This window comes from Sabethes cyaneus, chromosome 3 (assembly GCF_943734655.1).
Source record: "Sabethes cyaneus chromosome 3, idSabCyanKW18_F2, whole genome shotgun sequence".
Classification (NCBI taxonomy): domain Eukaryota; kingdom Metazoa; phylum Arthropoda; class Insecta; order Diptera; family Culicidae; genus Sabethes; species Sabethes cyaneus.
Window position 1 is genome coordinate 210,571,436 of NC_071355.1, and position 22,037 is coordinate 210,593,472.

Consider the following 22,037-nt stretch of genomic DNA (forward strand, 5'->3'; position numbering starts at 1 on the left):
AGATCCTGTAACACCGGCTGTCACCTCCCAGCCAGCACCAACTCGTATATCAATGTACGAAAACCATCGTAAATATTTCTTAACAAATTCGAATTCATAAATAAAGCCCAGTAAAGTACACACAAATTGATATTGCATCGTTTATACTGATAGTAGCTGACAAACATACGATTTTCAGCATAAAGTTGTATAGCAGTGTGTAGCTAAATTTGATATAGCTTAATTTGTATTGCAAACGGGGTTGGCGAATATGGTCGACGTTTGGCATTTCGACATGCAGAGGGCTCGACTGTAGGTCACTCCATTGAACCTTAGATTATTAAATACATAGATACGCCACTCTTCGGAGATTCAATCGTCAGTAAAGTGGCTCCTGACGGCAACAGGGTGTACTAATCTGCCGTAGTATTCGTAGAACGTTTTCATAAGCACATGTTTAACTATATCATCTGTCACTAACACTTGCGTAAAATGAGAAGGCGATGCAAAGACTGCGATAGTCTAGTTCACCCTACCGCCAGTAGATAATGCGGATGGCATTATTTTCATTAATGTATGATTAAAAAGACTGGCGTATCTAGTTCCTTTAATAATCTAAGATTGAACCAACTGATTGAACCAGACAATCCGGTGTGTTGAGAGTTGTCCCGATGAAGAGCAATGGCCGATGTCGAGGTGCCGAACGAATGGATAAATCGAGCCACGATAGCGAATAAATCGTTTGCCATCTAGTCAGGCGAACGAATTCAGTTAGTCGCACCTGGTGCTATAGTTGTCCCACGTTATATTTGAGTAGATATGGAGTCATCACTTTATGTTGTCCATCTTTACCACATTTCCCCTACGTAAAGGATAATTTCGGTGAATTAGATTTTTAAAAACTACAGTTATGTTTCTGAGATTCAATTCGACTATGTAATGTATGATGTATCAATCAAATCCAGTTGAAACCAGTTTCCGAACAATTTTTCTTCCAGCAGTGAAATGTCCTTCAATCTATCAAAACAAAACTTGAAATCCGAAAAAGCAGCACCGGATGCTGCTGGAAGATGATAAGATGAAATCGCGCAAGCCAAAACACGCCGACGAGCCCTCGAAAGGCGTGCAATCCTATCGGTTAATGAACGCCAAGTTGTATAGTCTGGCTCTAGTGATAAGCGCTCGGTAATACGATTGCGCACAGCACAGCGAGCGCCGCGAGTCAGTCATCGTGTGTCTTTCGATTGTTGCGGATCGTGCGTTGAAGGGCGCCAAACCGTGCGCCACCGGAGTCGTTTGTCATTGAATATTCATATCGGACGGTGTTTTATTACTCAGGTTGTAAACGTAAAAAGAAAACAAAATAAACTTTAAAGGTTGCAATTAAAATTCCCGGTGTCACCGAAGCAATGTCCAGAATTTTGACGCTAAAGAGTGCCTCGTTGGCAGTGTTCAGGTAAAAATGCGGGTTACTTATCAGCTCATCCTTCGGCAAGAGAATTATCGGTTTGCGGCAGTCGTTTTTCCCAGATTTTTGAATTATGTGATCCTATTGTACTGTTTATCTGTCTATGATTCGTGTTTTGAAATCTATTTCGATGTGTTTAGATGTTTTGAATAGTCATAAAATAATTCAACGATAAAAACATATGAACAAATCTCACAACTCACTAAAGTAAATAATCACAATCACAAAGAATAATTAACATTAAAGAATTTAGAGAAAATTATCGCATTCAAAAACTAAAGTCTAGTTTGCAGCGCTCAAACTAGACATTGTACAACAGTAAATGACATACAATAAGTCAAACTGTGATCTTGCGAATTGCTATGAATGGCATGCATGCGCTCATAATGGTTATAAATCATAATGCTCAACTGATGAAGGTCAGCCACATACCTCACTTTACCTCGTACAATCCTACAGCAAGTGTGTAGAGTGGATTTTGAATCTCATGTTAGATCACGTATCGCCATATTCTCTCGTTTTTGTTTTTGACGTGAAACAACAACAACTTTTTTACTACTTCATGTGATTTAACTGTCGATGTGCTGTTAACTAAATTAAGTATCAGTTACGTTAATTATAATATAATTACTTACTAATTAAAATTGCTAACGGCGGAGACAATTGTATACATTTATTGTCTGCTGTGATTTCATTAATTTCTACAGCACAAAAATTATGATAAAAACTTCTTGTCGCCACAAGTCGTAATACTTGTGCTCTAATCAGCATCTTTTTTCAAGTAATGCATTTTCTGTGAAAAATTTTGATATTTTCTGAAAACTTACGTGAAGATGAGGAATAATAGATTCCGTAGCCCGTAGGCCGGTAATCCGTAATAAATGATGTACGCTCCATTCGGTTCAGTACTCCAGTTAGAAAATACTTGAATTTTTCTTGTTTTCATTTGCAATTATACAGAGAACCGGCTATTCATTGGCAATTTAGGGTGCACAGTTATACGTTATAGTTATGGTTAATTCCTAGCAAAACTACAAGATAGATAATTTTATAAGTTGTATATTTCATACGTTGAACATACTTAGATGTACAAGTATGTTTCATGTGAAGTCACAAGTTTTAGATCTCCAGAACATCCAAAAATAAACCGCAGACTGATGTACGAATCGAAATTCTTGAGCAGAACGTATCAACTTAAACAGAAACTGCAAATTTGGGTGAATTTGTCAACACTATCAAATTGTCTTTGATAGTTATTTTTAGGACTAACTTTACTCAGAATATTTGTGATAAATTTATCAATAATACCATTTCCTTTCCTTTCAGATCATTCCACTACACCAAACATCTATCCGTTACCACATCGGTCTCCGATGCTCTCCAGCACGAGCAAACCCAAAGCTACATCCACCATATAGGCAAAGAGCCACTAGTGTATCGAAATGTGGGTCAACATCTGCGGCTAGCGGCCGAAAAGTATCTCAACAATGAAGCGATCGTATCCTGCCATGAGAACAAGAGGCTCACCTATTCCGAAGTGCTCGAAAAGGTACGTTACAAACGCAACAGACCCAGTCCAAGTCCAGACGGCGCGACAAAATTAATTACAAACTAATCCTGTTGTCTGCCGCTCATACAGCGAATGAGTCCTTTGCGTATCCTATAAGGAGAAAGTTAGTTAACATCAGCAATCTATGCATTTCAGGTAGATCGCCTGGCTGCTTCCTTCTATCAGCTGGGACTGCAGAAGGGCGACCGTATCGGAATCTGGGCTCCCAATGGAACGCAATTCTACCTTTCTACGCTCGCTGCCGCACGTGCTGGAATGATCTCGGTAAGAATGATATTTATATTTTTTATGGTTCGGTTTATTAGTTTGCTTTGCACTAATTTTTAGTCGTAAAAATATTGGTCCGTCGGGCAGAAATAGTAGAGACTTGTTTGCTCTTTGTCAGAGTAGCAATTTTTGCCTCCTCAAACAGTAAACATTCATTGTGTTAATATGATTCATTCATATATCTAATGAAACAATATTACAAACAATTCTATCAAAATGTGTGAAAACAAACATTTAAGTTTCACACACAAATTTTATCATATCTAATCAAAGATCCACACCTTTACATTTATCGTAGATAATAAGCTCAATTTGTCTATATTGATCATTGCTTTAGTAAACAATTTCAACAGACAGTCAGCCTAGTGTTGCCTAGTTTACTTTAAAATAGTATCAGTGCCAGCTAGTGGTTGATTTCAAGTGTTTCTCGCGCTCATCAATTCATTTTAAATCAATCAAATAGCCTGATAGAAACTGCTATTAAGACACCACGCTTTTACGTGCTTTTTGGTTTATTATTTTCTAGTTAGGCCATTACAAATATTTTATAAAGTTTTTGTCCTTCCGGTGCTCGGCCACTGAAGGAGGGGGGCCGAAAAAAAAACAAAGTAAATTTTTTAATCGAGCAAAAAAAAACTTGGATTTTAAGAATTTTTATTTAAAGTTTAAACGTGAAAATCGAATCTATTCTTGCTTATAATATATACGTTATTATGTTCTATGCAAAAATATACGAAAAAAGACAAAAACGAAGGAAAATTTTTTTGGACGGTTTTAGGAAATTCTATTGTTCGAATTTCCATTTCTGTTTCGTACTAGAAGCGTTAATTCAACTCGGAGACTCATTTTTCGAGTTTTTCAGACTGTAGATCCCACAGACAATTGATTTTATAAAAAGAAATTTGACTCATATCCTACAAATTATTTTTTCGCCCCCCGATTTTTCAAGCCAATTTTCAAGGGGGGGGGGGGTGACAAACACATTAAATATGATTTGTAATGGCCTTAGCAATTTGAAGTAAATATTATGATCAGTAGGTAATGAATCCTCACTATAGTATTAATAGTAAACCTTCTCCAAGGTTTTTTAAATAACTACAAAAGTTTTATTTTATAATCGCACAACGGCTAAGACAGAGCTTCCGACACATTATATAAACTTCTTTTGGTTTTGATAGTCCCGCAATGCCTAAACATGATTTTGGTATGCCATCGGTACTTCCCAATAACGTTCAAACAGCTTACCATCACTGCTTATCATTGTTTACATTTCAATCTTTATTTGTCTGTGTGTCTCAAGTGCCGGTTAACGACGATTTAATGAAAATAGTTTTTCATTGACGTGAAAATCATCATTGGAGTTGCATCATTGCGCAGATCGGGAGCGACGAATTCTTCTGCCCTGTCATAGGAAGACATAGCCTTCATCTGTCGACCAACCGTAAAAATCTGAGGCTCATAAACTTTACCGTAGGCAGAGATATGGTAATTTGTAGCACCTACTTTCCACGTCTGAATATTCGGAAACACACCTGGAGGCATCCAAATTAACTCTCTAGCATCCAGCTTCTAGATTGATCATGTCCTGATTTACGGTTGACACTTTTCGGATGTCAGGGACGCACGGTCTTTTCACCCAAGCAACAATTCGAAATCCACTTGGGTTTATAACGGTTTTATAATGGTTTTATTGCGATATGAATAATTTCCTCTGATGTTGTAGCTACTTATAGCTAGCTATAAAATAATAATAAAACTATTAATAAGCAAATTTATTGTGGTTGCTTATATTACCACGATAAAACTGATTGGTTGCGATAGAACTTTTGTAAACTTACTATAAGTGGAGCGTAGCTATACAATACTAACTGATAGCCCGACCTTATTCGAGGACTCTTTGTCTCTCAGCTGTCTATTATTGTAACGAAAATTCTCATAATGCATGAAGCAAACCCCTTTTTCTTCATTTGAACGTGTGCTCCCATTATTAGTTCCTTTCGTTTTGTTCCCCAGTCACTCGTAAGTCTGTTTTCTTTTCGGTAATCGCAATAAAGCGATACTAAGCCTTTTGCACGTTATTGAATCTTCCCGTTGTTAATGATCACCCTATTCCCCTTGCAGATATCCCCTCTAGTCGCCCAGGCACTTGTACAATTGCTATCGTTCCAAATGCAAGAGAAACGCATCCCTTTACCCATTTGAACCTTCCTCTCTTGGAATGAAATACTCTACTAAGACGCTCCGAAAACTTCAGTCTTCCTGTCTTGATAAGAGACTGTCTCCCACTTTTGTCAACCCCCTGCGTAGATTCTATTATGTCAAAACACAGGTGTGTCAAGTTTGATGAACAACCGTCCAGATGTTCCGGAGTTATGGCGAAACATATATTCTCACGATACTTATGCCACCCCGCTCCCCCCTGTTGGCTCCTTCCAAATCAGCTTTCCCTTCTGTCACATAGCCAATTATGCATTTGTTTTATCTCTGTTCCTCCCTATAACGGAAGCGAAACAAGGCTATTTTTCCATATATCCCTCCTCGGTGGACTCACCCCCCCCCCCCCCCTCCCCCTCTTATCTCCCCGTCAGTTGCACAACTGGAATCGGTCTAAATACAAGAGATACGCAGCCCCTTTTGCTTATTTCTACCCTTCAAACCCTTTGTTAGGGACCACTTCCCTTTGCCAATTTACCCGCACTTATTCTGTTACTGTTCTGGGTCCAGTTTGTTGAAAAACGGTCAAGGTGTTCTGGAGTTATAACGCTCCCCCCGCTTCTTAGGAACCAACCCTCCTTTTGTCAACTGCTCATTGCTGATTCATTGATGTCAATAAATATGTATGCCAAATTTGGCGGAGAGCGGAACGGCGTTCTAAAGTTACGGCGGGACATAGAAACATTCAAACATACTCACACTCACTTTTATATATGTAGATAGATGGCGCTCCAATCGAAGTTGACTGTTAGTTTTGTGCTTTTATTATTATGGTAACCCGCTGACCAAACAGATTTATTGCTGCTATTATGAGGAATATTAGAGTTTAACACCGAAATCATTTTTTATGCGAGGTCATATCGCTGTTTTCTAGTATTATTTTGGTCGCCAAACAATAATCCATCAAGGCAAACTATGAGTTTCAAAAAATAAGGTTTTTATAAATCCGTTTTCATATTAGAATTCAAATTAGAACTAAGATCGACTAATCGAACATATTTGCAATATTTTGATAACGCGTTAATTTTAGCCACTTATTAATCCAATACGCATTAAAAAATTAAAACACATATGCTGCACAACTACGGAAACTGCTGAAAATTTATTATATACTAGCTGACCCAACAAACTTCGTATTGCCACAAATTAACCAGTGTTGTACATAAATCATGAATCTCGGATGATCTTTGTCACAATCTCGAGTTTGCAAGCCCCCCAGTGGGCGGCGCTTCCGACGGCGGATCACCGGCAACACTCGCGACCGTCTCGTCCTGAATGATCTAGTGTTACTATAGATAGTTTTTGTGGTCTTGTATTGACTAATGTTTTATGGAAGAGTCTCGAATTTCTCGAGTTCGATTAGTTTTTGAGTTTCGCAAAAATTTCTGTTTTATTTGTATGAGAGTCCATATCCCCCTACTACAGGGGTGAGAGGTCTCTAAATATCGTAAAATAAATTCAAGACTCCAAAATCTTCCACATGCCAAATTTGGTTCCATTTGCTTGATTAGTTCTCAAGTTATAAGGAAATTTGAATTTCATTTATATGAGAGCCCCCCTCTTAAAAGGGGAAGAGGTCGTAATTCACCATAGAAAAAATTTCTGCCATCTAAAACTCCCACATGCCAAATTTGGTTCTATTTGATTGATTAGTTCTCGATATAAGAGGAAATTTGCATTTCATTTGTATGAAAGCCCACCCTCTTAAAGGGGAGATGGGCCATAACTCGCTTTCTAAAGAAGAGAGGGGTCTCAATTCACCATAGAAAAAAATCTTGCCTCTAAAACCACTTACATGTCAAATTTGGTTCCATTTGCTTGATTAGTTCTCGAGTTATGAGGAAATTTGTTTTTCATTTGTATAGGAGCCCCCCCCCCCCTCTTAAAGTGGGGAGGGGTCCTAATTCACCATAGAAAATATTCTTGCCTACAAAAACACCCACATGCTAAATTTGGTTCAATTTGCTTGATTAGTTCTAGAGTTATGAGGAAATTTGTATTTCGTTTGCATGAGAGCCCCTCCTCTTAAAGTTGGGAGGGGTCCTAATTCACCATAGAAAATATTCTTGCCCTAGAAAACTTCCACATGCCAAATTTGGTTCCATTTGCTTGATTACTTCTCGAGTTATGAGGAAATTTGTATTTCTTTGGTACAGGAGCCCCCCTCTTAAAGTGGGGAGGGGTCCTAATTCACTATAGAAAATATTCTTGCCCTCGAAAACCTTCACATGCCAAATTTGGTTCCATTTGCTTGATTAGTTCTCGAGTTATGAGGAAATTTGTTTAGAAGCCTCCCCTCTTAAAGGGAAGAGGAGTTATAATTCCCCTTATAAAGAGGGGAGGGGTCTCAATTTACCATAGAATAAATTCTTGTCACCGAAAACACCCACTTGCCAAATTTTGTTCTATTTGCTTGATTAGTTCTCGAGTTGTGCAGAAATTTGTGTTTCATTTGTATCGGAGCCCCCCCTCTTAGTGGGGGGAGGGATCTCTAACCATCACTAAAACCTTTCCTGGCCCCAAAAACCTCTACATGCACATTTTCACGCCGATTGGTTCAGTAGTTTTCGATTCTATAAGGAATATACGGACAGACAGACAGCAATCGTTTTTTATAGGTATAGATTCTTACGATATTTTTTTATGGTCCTTGTAAATCAAATCGATCAAGATGATCTGACAGTAAAACATTACCTTTTATGCCCAACAAACATTTTTGTTAAGGGGACATGAACGACTGAAAATTTTAAAGAAATTAATTTTTTTTATTTCAGATTTTGGTTCTGCAGTCTTTTTCGCTTATTTTGATACTAAATTTGTGATGATCCGACCACGGAAAGTGGCCGAAAAACGATCATACACATAAGCATTCCAGTGCGGTGTGGAACAACCTCGACGGAATAAAACGCCGCTCCTGAAAAACCACGATTTTCAAACTTTATGTACCTTTTTCTCAGAAACTACAAAACGTATAGGAACAAACTTTTTTTTGTTTTGTTGGTAGTAGCTTGGCAAAGACTTTTATAACTTTTGAGGTTTGTAAACGAAACACAGCCTGAGAAAAACAAAAAAGAAGAAAAAAAGATGGCTGAAAACATAAAATTCTGTCTTCTTTTTCTTTTTCCTCTGGCTGTGTTACGTGTACAAACCTCAAAAGTTTTAAAAGTCTTTGCCAAGCTACTACCAACAAAACAAAAAAAAGTTTGTTCCAATACGTTGAGTAGAAAAAGGTACATAAAGTTTGAAAATCGTGGTTTTCCAGGAGCGGCGTTTTATTCTCCCGTGGCCGTTTTTCGGCCACTTCCCGTGGTCGGATCATTACAAATTTAGTATCAAAATAAACGGAAAAAACTGCAGAATTAAAATCTGAAATAAAAAATAATGATTTTTTCACAATTTTTGGTCGTTTATGTTCCCTTAAATAGTGGTTTATTCAACCATTGTACAGATAATTATCGGGTAATAAAGGCTTGATAAACTGTTACACAACAAAAATGTTTGTTTGGTGCTCATGGCTTTATATTTTCAAGTTAATAAAGTTGTCAGGGTGACTTACGCAGCAAGCTTTATGCTTTATAGCTTTGTAGAACAAAACGAAAAACTTCATTAGAGTATGGCAGTTGCCGTTAAGCAGTGAAAAGCATAATCGGTTTTATAGCTGCTTTTAACAGATCGGAATAAAACCTAAATCTGCTTATGGCCTGACTCTTTAAGGCGGAACCGAAAGTGGCTAACGTTATTGTGTTAGTGCGACAAACACTGTACTGTACATCTCATGTGTTCGTTAAAAACCTAAACGTTTATTTGAATACTGCATTAGCATTGGTAATATATGTCAAATAGCGGAGCTTGCAAACATAAACAGCTGATCCGCAGCCAACCGCACTGACTACAAACATCCCGAAAAAGGGTTTGTTTTCTTTATCAAGGCATTCCGATTCAATCAAAATTAACAGCAGCAACTGAATAATGCGTAGGATCACTAGGATGTTTAATTAATCCGCTTGCATCGGATTGCGTTTTTGATTCCTGCGTTTGCGTTTAGTTTGTTTACTTCACTCTAAGCTCATCGATGCGGCGAAAGTTGAAAGCTCTTTAAAAGCTCATTGTTGTGACGAAAGTTTGATACTGTGTAGCTGCTTTTTCGAAAATCGCTAGTTCAACGAAATATGTGCGCAACCAAATATCTATGAACTAATTCCAAATTATACATTGGTCGCTTTTATGAACACGTAATGATCGATATGATCAGTTAAATTTATTTTGCATTAGCAATTATGTTTTGCTGAGCGTTTATTGATACATAGCAGATCGATAAATTGAATTACAAGTTTTAGGAAATTATAACAGCACTGGAAGCACTGATTACGTGGCGAAAGCGTGCTCTGCCAATACAGATGCATTTTTAAGGCGCAAAACAATACATGCTTCGAATGGTAGCCATTTACCCAGCCATCTTTGAGCCACTTTCGGTTTCCCCTTAAGAGGTTATAAAAACTTTCTAAAGAGTGGACCTCTTGGTCAGAAGGAAACTTTCTAGCGGTCCTCAAAAGGTTCTAGGGGAGCTTATAGTTTTATAAGCGGTTATATGACTAGAGGACCACTAGAACCACTAGAGCACGTAACTTAAAAAAACTTAAATTGCTGCTTGGACAGGGACCGTATACTGACTCTGACCACTACCACTCGCTGTATGTAAGACTCGCGACGAATTGTCGAACGCTCGGACTGAGAGGACGCTGGGTTTTAACATCCAACGGTTGACGGCAGATGACGTGGTAGCAGGATACGCCAGAAAGCTTGATCTACGCATCGAGCAAGAAAAGAAAGAAGATATAAGTGAGCTGTGGAGAAATATTCATGGTGCCATTGAAATAACTGCGAGAGAGTTGGTAGGCAGGACGCTTGTACGCTAGAACTGCGGCAAAAAGAGCTCACGTTAAAAAAACGTGAGTACAAATATCAGAGGGGCAACGATCGTGCTGGCAACCTGCTCACTGACAAAACGGCAGTAGCAGCCAGGTCGAAGTAGCATTTGCAAACGCTGTTGAATAGAGTGGTAAACATGAAGATTAACAGGAATGGGATCAAAGTGTATTGACATTTGAAAAGGTATGATCGTCGGCATTGACGTTTACTAACACCAATAAAATAGTTACAAAAAATGCGTATACATATACGGAATAGTTACAAAAAAGGCTGTCAAATACATGAACATTTGGCCTATTAATACACCTTCCCTTTTAATACACTTTGGAATGGGATAAGAATTGTGAACAATGACCAAGCTGTAGAGTCACCAACACAGGAAGAGATTAAGAAGGCAACTAACTAGCTGAAAAACGCTAAGGCTGCTGGAAAGGACGGTCTTTCAGCAGAACTTCTACAGGGTGCTCAATAAGTTCGAATACAACTTTTCATGGTTGTGTAAGTGCGCATCATGTGCATTCTGTGTATTGGTATTGGTGTCAGCTTTAGTCTTATATATAGGCTAACCGACGCGCAAGGTGTCAACTTGATGCCTATTCCATGGAATCTGCTTCCCGAAATTCATGTTTTCCTATCTCCAACCAACGCACTCCTAACCGTACCGTTGTTACAAGGTAGCAGTGGAAACCGATATGTGACCAATTTTTGACATAAATAAGTTGCATAACTAAAACTGCCAGGAATGTGTTACTTGGGAAGATGGCTACAAAATGTTTAATCTCGCTCGTTGGCTCGAGTAGAATCTGATTATTGCAACAATTGGTTTTTTGGTACGCTTATTAATTTCCATTTCATTTGCTGAATTATACGTAATAAATCAGTCAGACTAACGAGAGGACTGCCGACCTGAATGCAGGCGTCCAGACACCGCATTTCGAGAGTCAGTCTTCCGCTTCGGGTCACTGGGTCAGACGCTGTTGTACACCGCTCATAAAAGGAAGTTATTATATAAAGGCAAACATTTTCAATTGGCAACCTTGAATCACGCCATACTTGTACACCAAAAAGAATTGATTCCAAGTTTAATATAAAAAAGCACATTTTTCCTTAAAAATTGAGCGCAGATCTTTTCATTGTTCCTTTGCTTTGTTAATTTTGACCCAATGTTGCATAAACTAACGTCCAGGACAAAGAAACTGGAAAGGTGAAAATATACAAACAGGTAGTTGATGATTTGTGATTGATTTTTGAAGTTTTTTCCTGCACGTGAAATTTCCCAAATCTACCGGTACCTGAGTTCGCATGATGTATGTAAATATTGAATAAAGCAAACCCGCATTTTCGATGAAATTGACTTAAACAGTTTTAAATTATTTCCAGGTTGTAATCAACCCTGCCTACCAGGTGCCAGAGATCGAATATGCTCTGAAGAAAGTGGGAGTTAAAGCGATCATCGCAAACGAACGCTACCGAAACCAGCAGTATTACAAAATGTTAGCGCAGCTTGCACCAGAATTGGAGCATTGCAAGTTAGGCCAGTTGAATAGTTCCCGGTTGCCTTCATTGTCAGCGGTAATAATCGACAGCGACCAACAAAATGCCAAACTACCGTGAGTAACGCCAAACAATGAAATGAATTGAACTATTTCCACAGCTTCACTTTCAGCGGTGCCATCCAATTCCAAGATCTACTACGCCTTCCGTCCGAAACGGAACTGTCCACGATTGATGCCCTCCAAAGTAAAATTTCCCCGGATAGCGGGGTGAACATTCAGTTTACTTCAGGAACGACGGGTCAACCGAAGGCGGCCCTAATGTCCCACTTCGGGTTCGTTAACAATGCACTCCAGATAAGTCGACGGAACGAATTCGATACGAAAGATCACCGTATCTGCGTTCAAACGCCCTTTTTTCACGTGTTTGGCATGGTGATCGGTATTGTGGCGTCGATGACCTACGGGACCACGATGGTCCTACCGGGACCTGGTTTCAAAGCGGCCGAGTCTCTTGAGGCTATCATCAAGGAGAGGTAAAAATGGCTTCTCAAATTAGCAAAGTAAAGCACCAAATAACCGGACTTATATTATTATTCCCAGATGTTCAGTAATCTACGGAACACCTACCATGTATGTTGATCTCGTTCGTCAGCTACGAGAGGGTAGTCTCAAGTTACCACCGATTGATTTGGCTGTTACGGGAGGTGCTACTTGTTCACCGAAACTATTTCTGGATATTCAGGAAACATTGGGTGTGCGACAAGTCAAAACAGTATTCGGAATGACGGAAGCTTCGGCAGTGATTTTTCAGTCATTATTTAACGAATCCAAGGAAAATGTATTGCAGACCGTTGGTCATCTAATGGATCACTACGAAGCAAAAGTCGTGGACGAAAATGGCAACACGGTCCCACTGGGAGCATCCGGCGAGCTATGGGTTCGAGGTTATGGTACCATGCTTGGATACTGGGGTGATGAGTTAAAATCAAAAGAAACTATTGGCCCCGATAGATGGTTGCGAACTGGCGACCAGTTCCAGCTGAGACAGGATGGCTATGGTCAAATCGTTGGTAGAATTAAGGAGATGGTCATCCGAGGTGGGGAAAATATCTACCCTAGAGAGATAGAAGACTTTTTGAACACGCATTCGAAGATTCTCGAAACGCACTGCATCGGTGTTCCGGATGAACGAATGGGAGAGGAAATCTGCGCTTACGTTCGACTGAGAGATTCATCGCAAACGATGGATCATGCTGAAATGAAAGAATACTGCAAAGGGAAAATCTCGCACTTCAAAGTGCCAAGGTATCTGCGAATAGTGGAAGATTTTCCCAAGACAACATCCGGAAAAATACAGAAGTTCAAACTGGTGGAAATTTTTAAGAATGAAGTGAAATAAAATACATTACCAAAACGTTATTGGTTCCAAATATCCTGACAATATCACAATTATTTGATTGATATAAGAAAACTTACCTTCACTTAGTAATCCATTTCTCGCTTCCTCCCAGGTTGGTATTAATCCAGCTTTTCAGGTTCCGGAGGTGGAATACTCTCTCAACAAAGTTGGTGTCAAAGCGCTAATATCAGCCGAACGTCATCGGAAACAAAATTATTTCGAAATGCTTGAGCACCTTGCTCCTGAGCTGCGTTCCTGCTCCACGGGTCAACTAAAATGTAGCCGGTTACCTTCCCTTAAAACTGTCATCATTGACAGTGAAAGCGGCAACAAACTTCAGTAAGTTTCACCTAATCATATCTACTTTCAACCAGGGTAAGCCATGAGTTTTTGATTTCTTCAGAGGAGCAATTTCCATCGAAGAGCTGCTAAACCTTTCTTCAGAACAGAACACCTCGCAGATAGAGTCTCTCCAGGCAAAAATATCACCAGACTGCGGAGTAAATCTGCAGTTTACCTCCGGAACCACGGGTCAACCGAAGGCCGCGTTGATGTCACACTACGGTTTTGTCAACAATGGAATCCATATCGCACGACGCAACGAATTCGATCGGAAACCGCATCGAATCTGTTTGCAGGTTCCACTGTTTCACGCTTACGCAACGGTGATTGGTGTTACGGCAGCAATGACTTTTGGTACAACTATCGTGCTACCCGGAGCTGGGTACAGTCCTTTGGAATCCATCGAATCTATTGTTAAAGAGAAGTAAGGTTGTTAGATTTACTACAAAGTCCCAAAAATGATCTCATTAATCGTATTCAGATGCACGACAATTTACGGAACACCTACGATGTACGTCGATTTGACCAACAAAGTTCGGGAAAAGAAGCTAAAACTACCCCCGGTGGATCTGGCCGTAACGGGAGGGGCAACCTGTTCACCGAAACTTTTCATGGACATAATGGAGGTGCTTGGAGTTCATAAGGTTAAAACCGTTTTCGGCATGACAGAAGCTTCCGCGGTTCTGTTTCAATCGTTATTCGACGACAGCAAAGAGAACATTCTGGAAACGGTGGGTCACATGACAGACCACTACGAAGCAAAAGTCGTGGATCGAGACGGTAATACCGTTCCGTTCGGAACGGCCGGTGAACTGTGGGTTCGAGGCTACGGTACAATGTTGGGCTACTGGGAGGATGAGCGACGTTCGAAGGAAATAGTCGACGTTGATAGGTGGCTGCGAACAGGTGATCAATTTGTATTGAGACCCGATGGTTATGGGAAGATCGTCGGTAGGATCAAGGAGATGATTATACGAGGAGGAGAGAATATATTCCCGAAGGAGATAGAAGATTTCTTGAACACTCATCCTAAGATTTTGGAAACGCACTGCATTGGCGTGTCGGATGATCGAATGGGTGAGGAAATTTGCGCCTATATCAGGCTGAAAGAACCCTCGCAAACGTTAGACCAGGCGGAAGTGAAAGAATTTTGTAAAGGTAAAATAGCTCACTTCAAGGTTCCCAAGTTTGTACGGGTTGTGCAAGAATATCCGAAAACTACGTCGGGAAAGGTGCAAAAGTTTATGCTTGCGGAGATCTTTCAAAATGAAATGAAATATGAAAAATGACATTAGATTGTGTATTGATTCTTCGAAACTCCGAAAGTCTAAACTATCTGTAAATGATTACTACAAAATAGGATTTGCATTTATCTAACTTCATTTGGGATTTCAAACAACTGACAACATTTGAAAAAGAATTATAATAACCAGTCCTTCCATATTGCGTTTTAATTGTATATGGAAAACCAACTCTTGCATTTTCATTCTTATTGCTACAAATTTGGAAACAATTTAACAAAACTATCAATCAATCAATAAAATAATCAAGAACAGAACTACTGCTATCTTACTACCTTACAGCAATCAAAGATTGTTTCCATTACCAGCTCTTCTTTTACGTTGACAACATTTTACCAATTGATTCGATCTTTTTTCTCAATAGCACATGCTTACCATATTTAACACAATACATTCTATTTTCACTATTCTTCCAATGCAACGTTTTTTCGTTCAACCGTAATCTCCTTAAGCCAGTTAACATTCGTTAACAGCATACCAGTTCAGGCATAGCCAATTACTTAGAGTTGGCTAACGCTACTTCGCAAAAAATTTTCAAAATGCGGTATCGTGGCCAATCACCAGAAGAAGTGTGATTGTTTCCTGATGACAGTCTGAGTGGCGGAACGAATAAAATTAATATATATAGAGCACGGGCGTTCAGGAAATTTATTAAACTTGTCTTCTTGCACTTTTGTGTAAAACTATATAAATGATTCTGAACATTTGTTACAATACAGTAAATTAAAAAATTTTGTAATACACATTTGCAAAAGGTCTCTTTTTTAACGAGTAGCGAAATCTGCTCAGCACGGTACTATCAGACACCTGAGAAGACAACTCAAGGAGTGGGGGTTTGCGGAACCCCTGCGGTGATTGGAACGCACTTCTGACCCTCCTCCGTGTTGTAGCATAGCACCCGATTCTGGAAATAATTTTCCAGAATCCTGTACAGCGATACCGGCACTTGGACGTTCCGAAGTAACCGCCGCTTCCTCCCCGATCTCTAAACCGCCGTCGCCCACGTTACTTTGGATGTTCGGCTGCGAGGCCATCTTACGCCATGGTCTGATATACTGGAACGTCGGCCGTGGGACGACTTAGCAGCCTGAGGCCAGGGCCTTGGCTTGTGGGGCGGAAAGAAGCCCTCGATGATTCGCTCCAGCATCTCTGGCGATCGCTATGCGGGCGCCATCACGCCCTTGGTCTTTGCCATTACGACCCTGTAGGCATTACCCCACAGGTTCGCATTGGCACTAGCACATAACCTTTCAAAGCAGGCTCGTTTACTAGCTTTTATCCCACTCTTAAGCGCTGGCGCGTGCAGCAACAAGTGCTACTCGACATTCAGCCCTACCTTCGTCCTAACAAGCTCTTTGCATAATTCTCCTCGCACGAAAGCACGCTCCGCGGAGTTCCACAATTTCAACTGTCCACCAGTGAGCCGGTGACCTGCCGTACCTAGGTCGACCTTTCCTAGGCATGGTAGCGTCATACGCTTGCGACAGTACCTCAATCAAATGATCAGCGTTCGGATCGGGCTATCGGGCATACTGCGATCACCGCACTCTCTACGGATCGCTTCCACAAATACTTCGGGATCGAAGTATGATGTCTTCCATCCACGGGTGGTTGGAGTTTCGGCTCTACTCCCCGCCTGCCGCCTCCTTATCTGACCGACACCATAGCGGACCGCCTGATGGTCACTGCGAGTGTAGCCATTGTCTACCCTCCAGTCTCCTATCAGACCAGGACTACCAAAAGTCACGTCGATGATAGACTCCGCACCGTTCCTACTGAAGGTACTTGTGTTGCCGACGTTGGCCAGATCTACGTTAAGCTTTGCCAGCGCCGCAAGCAGAATCCGACCCCTATGGTTCGTGCGACGGCTTCCCTACTGTACCGCCCAAGCGTTAAAGTCGCCCGCCACAACCACCGGCCGTAAACCAGCCAGCACAACTGATACTCGGTCTACCATTCGCGTAAACCGCTCGATAGACCAACTCGGCGGAGCATAACAGCTGCAGTAGAACACTCCACCCACTTTGGCAACCGCAAATCTCTCGTCTGCAGTTGACACAACCTCGTGAACCGGAAACCTGCTTGTCGTCCATTTAGCTGCCGTCCCAGACCTATCCGAGACCTAGTTGCCGTTTCCGGCAGGGACGCGATATGGATCCGAGATTATGGCAATGTCCATTGCTGACTCAGAAACTGCTTGGGGTAACAGCTGCTGAGCCGTGCTGCAGTGGTTCCGGTTGAGTTATGTCACTTGCACTATGAACGTGGCTTAGTCGCCGGCATACCCGACCTCCCGTCACGTGCTTTACGTCCCGATTACCGGTACAGATCAGGCACTTGGGAGGCTCCGCGCAGTCCCTTGCTTTATGACCAGCACTGCCACATCTCGTGCACAACTGGCTCCTATCTGGTCCCTTGCAATTTCAGGCTTTATGTCCGTGCTCGAAGCACCGGAAGCAAGCTTGCGACTGCTTGAGCATGCTCAGTGGGTATACCGACCACCCCACTTTTAGCTTAGCAGCTTTCAGGGTTTCGTTTCCATCAGTCAGCGGAAGTCGTATGGTGGCTACCTGGGTCCCGGCCGGACCCTTGCGTCGGCAAACTGCCTCGGTTGCCATCACCACTCCACTTTGCTCTTTGAGAGCTTGTACGACCTCGCGCACTTCGGTGATCTCATCCAGGTTCTTAAGCTGGAGAGTCACTTCTGGTGTGTAAGCACGTACCTGCACTCCGTCCCCGAGCACTCCTTCTGGTATGGACTTGTATGCGGAACTCTTCTTGGTGGCGTCCGTCTTTAACTCGAGGATTATACCGCCCGTGCGTGAGCGGAGGATGCTCCGCACGTCCGCGCCTAGATCCTTGAGTAGGGAGTCTTCTCTCATGGCCTTCAGAACCTCCGAGTATTTCGACCCGTCAGTTTTCAGGATAAATGCGTCGCCCTTCTTCGCTCGCTTTCTTGCCGGTTTAGGTGGAGCTATTTTTTTACTGGAGCCTCCTCTGCCTTTCCTCTTGGCCTTAACCTCGGTCCACGGGCCACTCGTCTTGAAGTTTCCCGCTGATTCATCGGTTAGCACTGCCAACCCGCTAGCCTGAGGGCTTTTACCGATCAGGCGCTTTTCGGTCCACCAGTGGTGCAATCCCCCGGGGACTGTCTCAGATGCTTGGCGGACGCCTTACCGCTGCTGAAGCGCTTTCCGTGGCCTCCTGAACCGCGTTGCGACACTCCGTCAACGGGCAGACGGCCGTCTGTTCTGCCTTCGACGCCTTCACGGTCACCTGCTTCGCCTCTCCTGCACGCGCCACGAGGTCATTGCGCGTTTTAGTCGTTGCATTTAAGGTTCTCCGAAGTATGAGCAAGCTCTGCTTCAGGTCCTTGGAGAAATTGCCGCGACCTGACGTGAACTCGATTATTATATCGAGCTGCTGTGACGCTGCTACCACTTTAGGTACAGCGTCTCTGTTCTTCTCCATCGCCCTAATTAGCGCTGGGCAGGGATGGTTCGATCACCTTGACTCAATTCTGATTCATTTGACAGTACCGTCTTAACGGGGCCAAATATGTCAAAGTTATACATGGAATATTTGTAGAATAGGTTTATATTTTGCTACGGCGCTACAATGCTAGTACCTTATTAGTGACTAAATGAACGTTCATTTAGTCACGGATGAGTTACTAGCGTTGTAGCACCTTAACTACAAAAGGTACAGTAAAGTTTTGTTCAGAAAAATTGTAGATTAGAACTAGTTCTACCAATGTCCCATATACAGCATTGTCATATTTGGCTCGGCTGAGACGGTACTGTCAAATGAATCAAAATCAAGTCAAAGTGATCGAACCATCCCTGGCGCTGGGCCGTTCATCGCTGTGTCCGGCGTGGTAGGCATTCCGCTGCCTTTTCCACCCACACTAGCGCTCCTAGTTGCAATTCCTCTCCACCCTTGGTGGAGAACGCTGGATGCCTCCTCTCGCGAACAGGTTTTCCACCGTATCTACGCTTGCTATATTTTTGATTTTGTTTTCCATAAGAATCCCGAGTTCCACGAGTTGAGGGAAAAGAAAAGTCCGCCACATCAGAGCCCCTCATGATGCGTTAAGGGCGGATTTCTGTGGAGGGCGCCCTGGTACTTCACAGGCTCCGTTTGCGGCTGAGTATTTGTATAACCAAAAAGCACGTGAGGTCTCATCCGCTATTCTGACTCATAATTTTTACTTATCCAGCGTCACACGAATCAGCGTAACTAGTTCTGTGGGAAAACCATGTCCTGGCGTTAACTGTCACAACTCATTTCGTTTGACTGAATCGTATGCCGCCTTGGAATCCATAAAAAGATGATGAGTCTGCAAGTTGTACTGCCGGACCTCGTCAGTTACTATCTGATCGTTGCTGGCGAACCTCTCCTCTGGACTGGCGAGCAAGTGCTCTTCGTACTGGGGTTTTTAGACGGTGGGTTCTTTTTTCTGCAGCTCTACCATGTTGAACCAAAAAGATTCGCGCAGAGTCATTTACATCTGGTCTCTGGGATTCCTCACATTGAAATCGTGTGAAGAAATTCTGCAGAGGATTCGCACAGAATACCTTGCTTATAGAAGCAGGATTCTTATAGGAGAATCCAAGAGTTGAATCTCAGGGATAGCTATAACTCGGCACGGGAATCACCTGCACTATGAAATAAGAATCCGGGTCTCTCGATTCTTTTCTCTGTTCTGACGTGTAGACGCAGTAAGCTACTCATATATATTGAACTGTTGACATCCTATCATTTATAAAATTAGCTTATTTGATACTTGTAATTTAGCATGTCATTAACCCTATAACTTAAAATCTGCAGAAATATAAATGGGTGATAGATGAGGAAAACGCTGCCTTGGTGGCAAAGATGCACAGTGGCACACATCAGAATGTGGAAAGTGCTCTTCTTCGCTGAAGGATGGACAGTAAAGAATCAAATATTCACGCTGAGGCAGATCCTCCAAAAAGTCCGCGAATAAAGAATTCAACGCACAATGATTTCTTTGATTTCAAAGTTGTGTATGATACCATCGCCCGCAAAATCATAGCCATTCTAACCTCGCCGGGGACTTTATCAACGTGATGGTCCCTCATGTGGGCTGTTCAACATGCCGCTACAGGATGTTATGAACGGAGCAACACACAGGCGCAATCTTCAGCAAATCTAGTTAGTTCGTCTGCTTTGCCAATGAAATGGATATTGTCGATAGAACAACATCTGTGGTGGTGGCAGAACAAACTAAAACTCAAAGTAGTGAAGATTGCATTGAAGAAAAATGCGTCCAAACTAAAGTACCGTGAACCGCTAATATGACGCACACGCTAAAAGCTGGTGACTCGGTCCTAATAACGACTGAGTTTGTTTTGTTTCGATCGTGTTCGAGCCGCTATGCTGCCCGTGTTGTGCTCGACATTCGACAGTGCCTGAGTCGAGTCGAGTTGCACGACATGACTTACAAAATAGAGCCCATATTTATTCGATTTACTGTCCTTGTAACGCTGATGTCTTTTGAGTAGATGTCGTTTTTTGTGTTAATTTACTATCATGAGAATATTGCAAACTAGGGCCCCTAATCTCAAAGGCCCGGTAGGCCCTTTGGCTCCCAGTCCGCCCCTACCAGCTACAATCGGCTAGTCTGAGTATAAATTAGCGGTGCCAAACACTGGTTAGTATGCATTGGCGTAGCTAGAGGGGGTGCCCGGGGTACCAGGCCCCCTCCAGAATTCTGCAGGCCCCCTCTAGAAATTTTCCTCATTGGAATTGGAAACCGGGAAAAAACTCAGTGTATATGTTCCCGCTGTGTCGATATTTTCTTTTTCACTAGGCATCGCAAAAGCGTATTTCTCGTCGTCATAGGTAGCCCCGGCTCATGCTGTTTCAAGCATTCGTCTCCATTCAACTACATCTTGGGCCACTCGTCGCAAATTTCCCTCTCACAGAAGTCGCAAATTTCTTTCGACCTGGTCGAGCCATCTGATGCTGGTGCAGTTGTTAAAGAGAACTATTTTCGTCGCACTGTAGCCTACTGACTTTCGCCAGATGACGATGGCAATCTCTCCAAACAGTGCTTGTAGCTCATGATTCATACGTCTCCGTTACTCTCCGCTTTCAGTTTGTACTCGGCCAAATATCGTCCGCAGTATCTCCCACTCGAAAATAACATATGCCTAGCGTTTTGCGAAGGGCTAAGGAAGCCTAATTTCCCGCTTAAATGCGCTACTAGATCTTTTTAATAGTGTTGTTGTCCGTGTGAACCAGCATTCCCAAATACACGAACCCATCTGACACTTCTACTTCGTCTCCATCAACAGTTACCGTCCGCGAGAGGCACGCGTTTGTTTCCTTTAAGTATTTGGTCTTGGCCGCATTTACGTTTAGAACACTTGTCCTAGATTCCGATTTCGTCGGATCACCCCTTCAAATGCGATGTTGAATAGCATGCAAAATAAGCCGTCACCTTGTCCCAACTTTCGCCGCGTTTCAAAGTAACTCGAAAGTATCCTCGAGATGCACACGAAACACAACACACTCTCCAATGTAGCTCTGCTCAGTTGCGTCAGTTTAATCGGAAAACCGTGTTCGTACATTATCTGCCATAGCTGGTCTCGATCGACTGTGTCGTATGTTGCCTTGAAATCAATAAAGATGTGATGCGCGGACAGGTTGTACTCCCGACATGTCTGGTAATTGCGCGGATCCTCTCTAGCCCGCCTGGTATTCCCCTACAAAACCTTGTGCTATCGGTGACAGCCAGAGTAACAAGATCATAATCAAAAATTTTTTGGAAGGCACCCCCTAGGCCCCCTCTAGGGAAAATTCCTAGCTACGCCAATGTTAGTATGTATATTTAAATAAAATGTCAAATATTGGTGTGAATATTTGTTGGAACGGCTTACTTGCTTCAAGAATTCCATTGTCCTTATTGTTAGAATATCGGTTATTGGAAGTAACGTTTATGAAAATACTCGATAGATAAATATGCCAAGAAAATTTTCAATTTTCACAAAAAGTTTCACCAAATCTTATAATTTAATGAAAGCTATTTTGTTGCATGCAAGGT

At 42.0% G+C, this 22,037-nt stretch overlaps 1 protein-coding gene across 1 annotated transcript; it reads left to right on the forward strand.

The window, feature by feature from the left end:
* The first annotated feature begins 1,326 nt into the window (after positions 1–1,326).
* Positions 1,327–14,953, forward strand: LOC128740666 (medium-chain acyl-CoA ligase ACSF2, mitochondrial-like). The gene is made up of 9 exons (XM_053836228.1): positions 1,327–1,435; positions 2,774–2,996; positions 3,153–3,281; positions 11,808–12,037; positions 12,094–12,456; positions 12,524–13,313; positions 13,435–13,661; positions 13,726–14,088; positions 14,146–14,953. The coding sequence occupies exons 1-9, from the start codon at positions 1,389–1,391 to the stop codon at positions 14,951–14,953; spliced, it is 3,180 nt and encodes a 1,059-aa protein (XP_053692203.1). The 5' UTR covers positions 1,327–1,388.
* The last annotated feature ends 7,084 nt before the right edge of the window (positions 14,954–22,037 follow it).

What these genes read in the sequence shown, in the direction of transcription:
- LOC128740666 (XM_053836228.1), top strand. Translation starts at nt 1,389, where the DNA reads ATGTCCAGAATTTTGACGCTAAAGAGTGCCTCGTTGGCAGTGTTCAG. An exon ending in GCCTCGTTGGCAGTGTTCAG is followed by an intron (nt 1,436 to 2,773) that starts GTAAAAATGCGG and finishes CTTTCCTTTCAG; the next exon opens with ATCATTCCACTACACCAAAC. An exon ending in CAACAAAATGCCAAACTACC is followed by an intron (nt 12,038 to 12,093) that starts GTGAGTAACGCC and finishes CTTCACTTTCAG; the next exon opens with CGGTGCCATCCAATTCCAAG.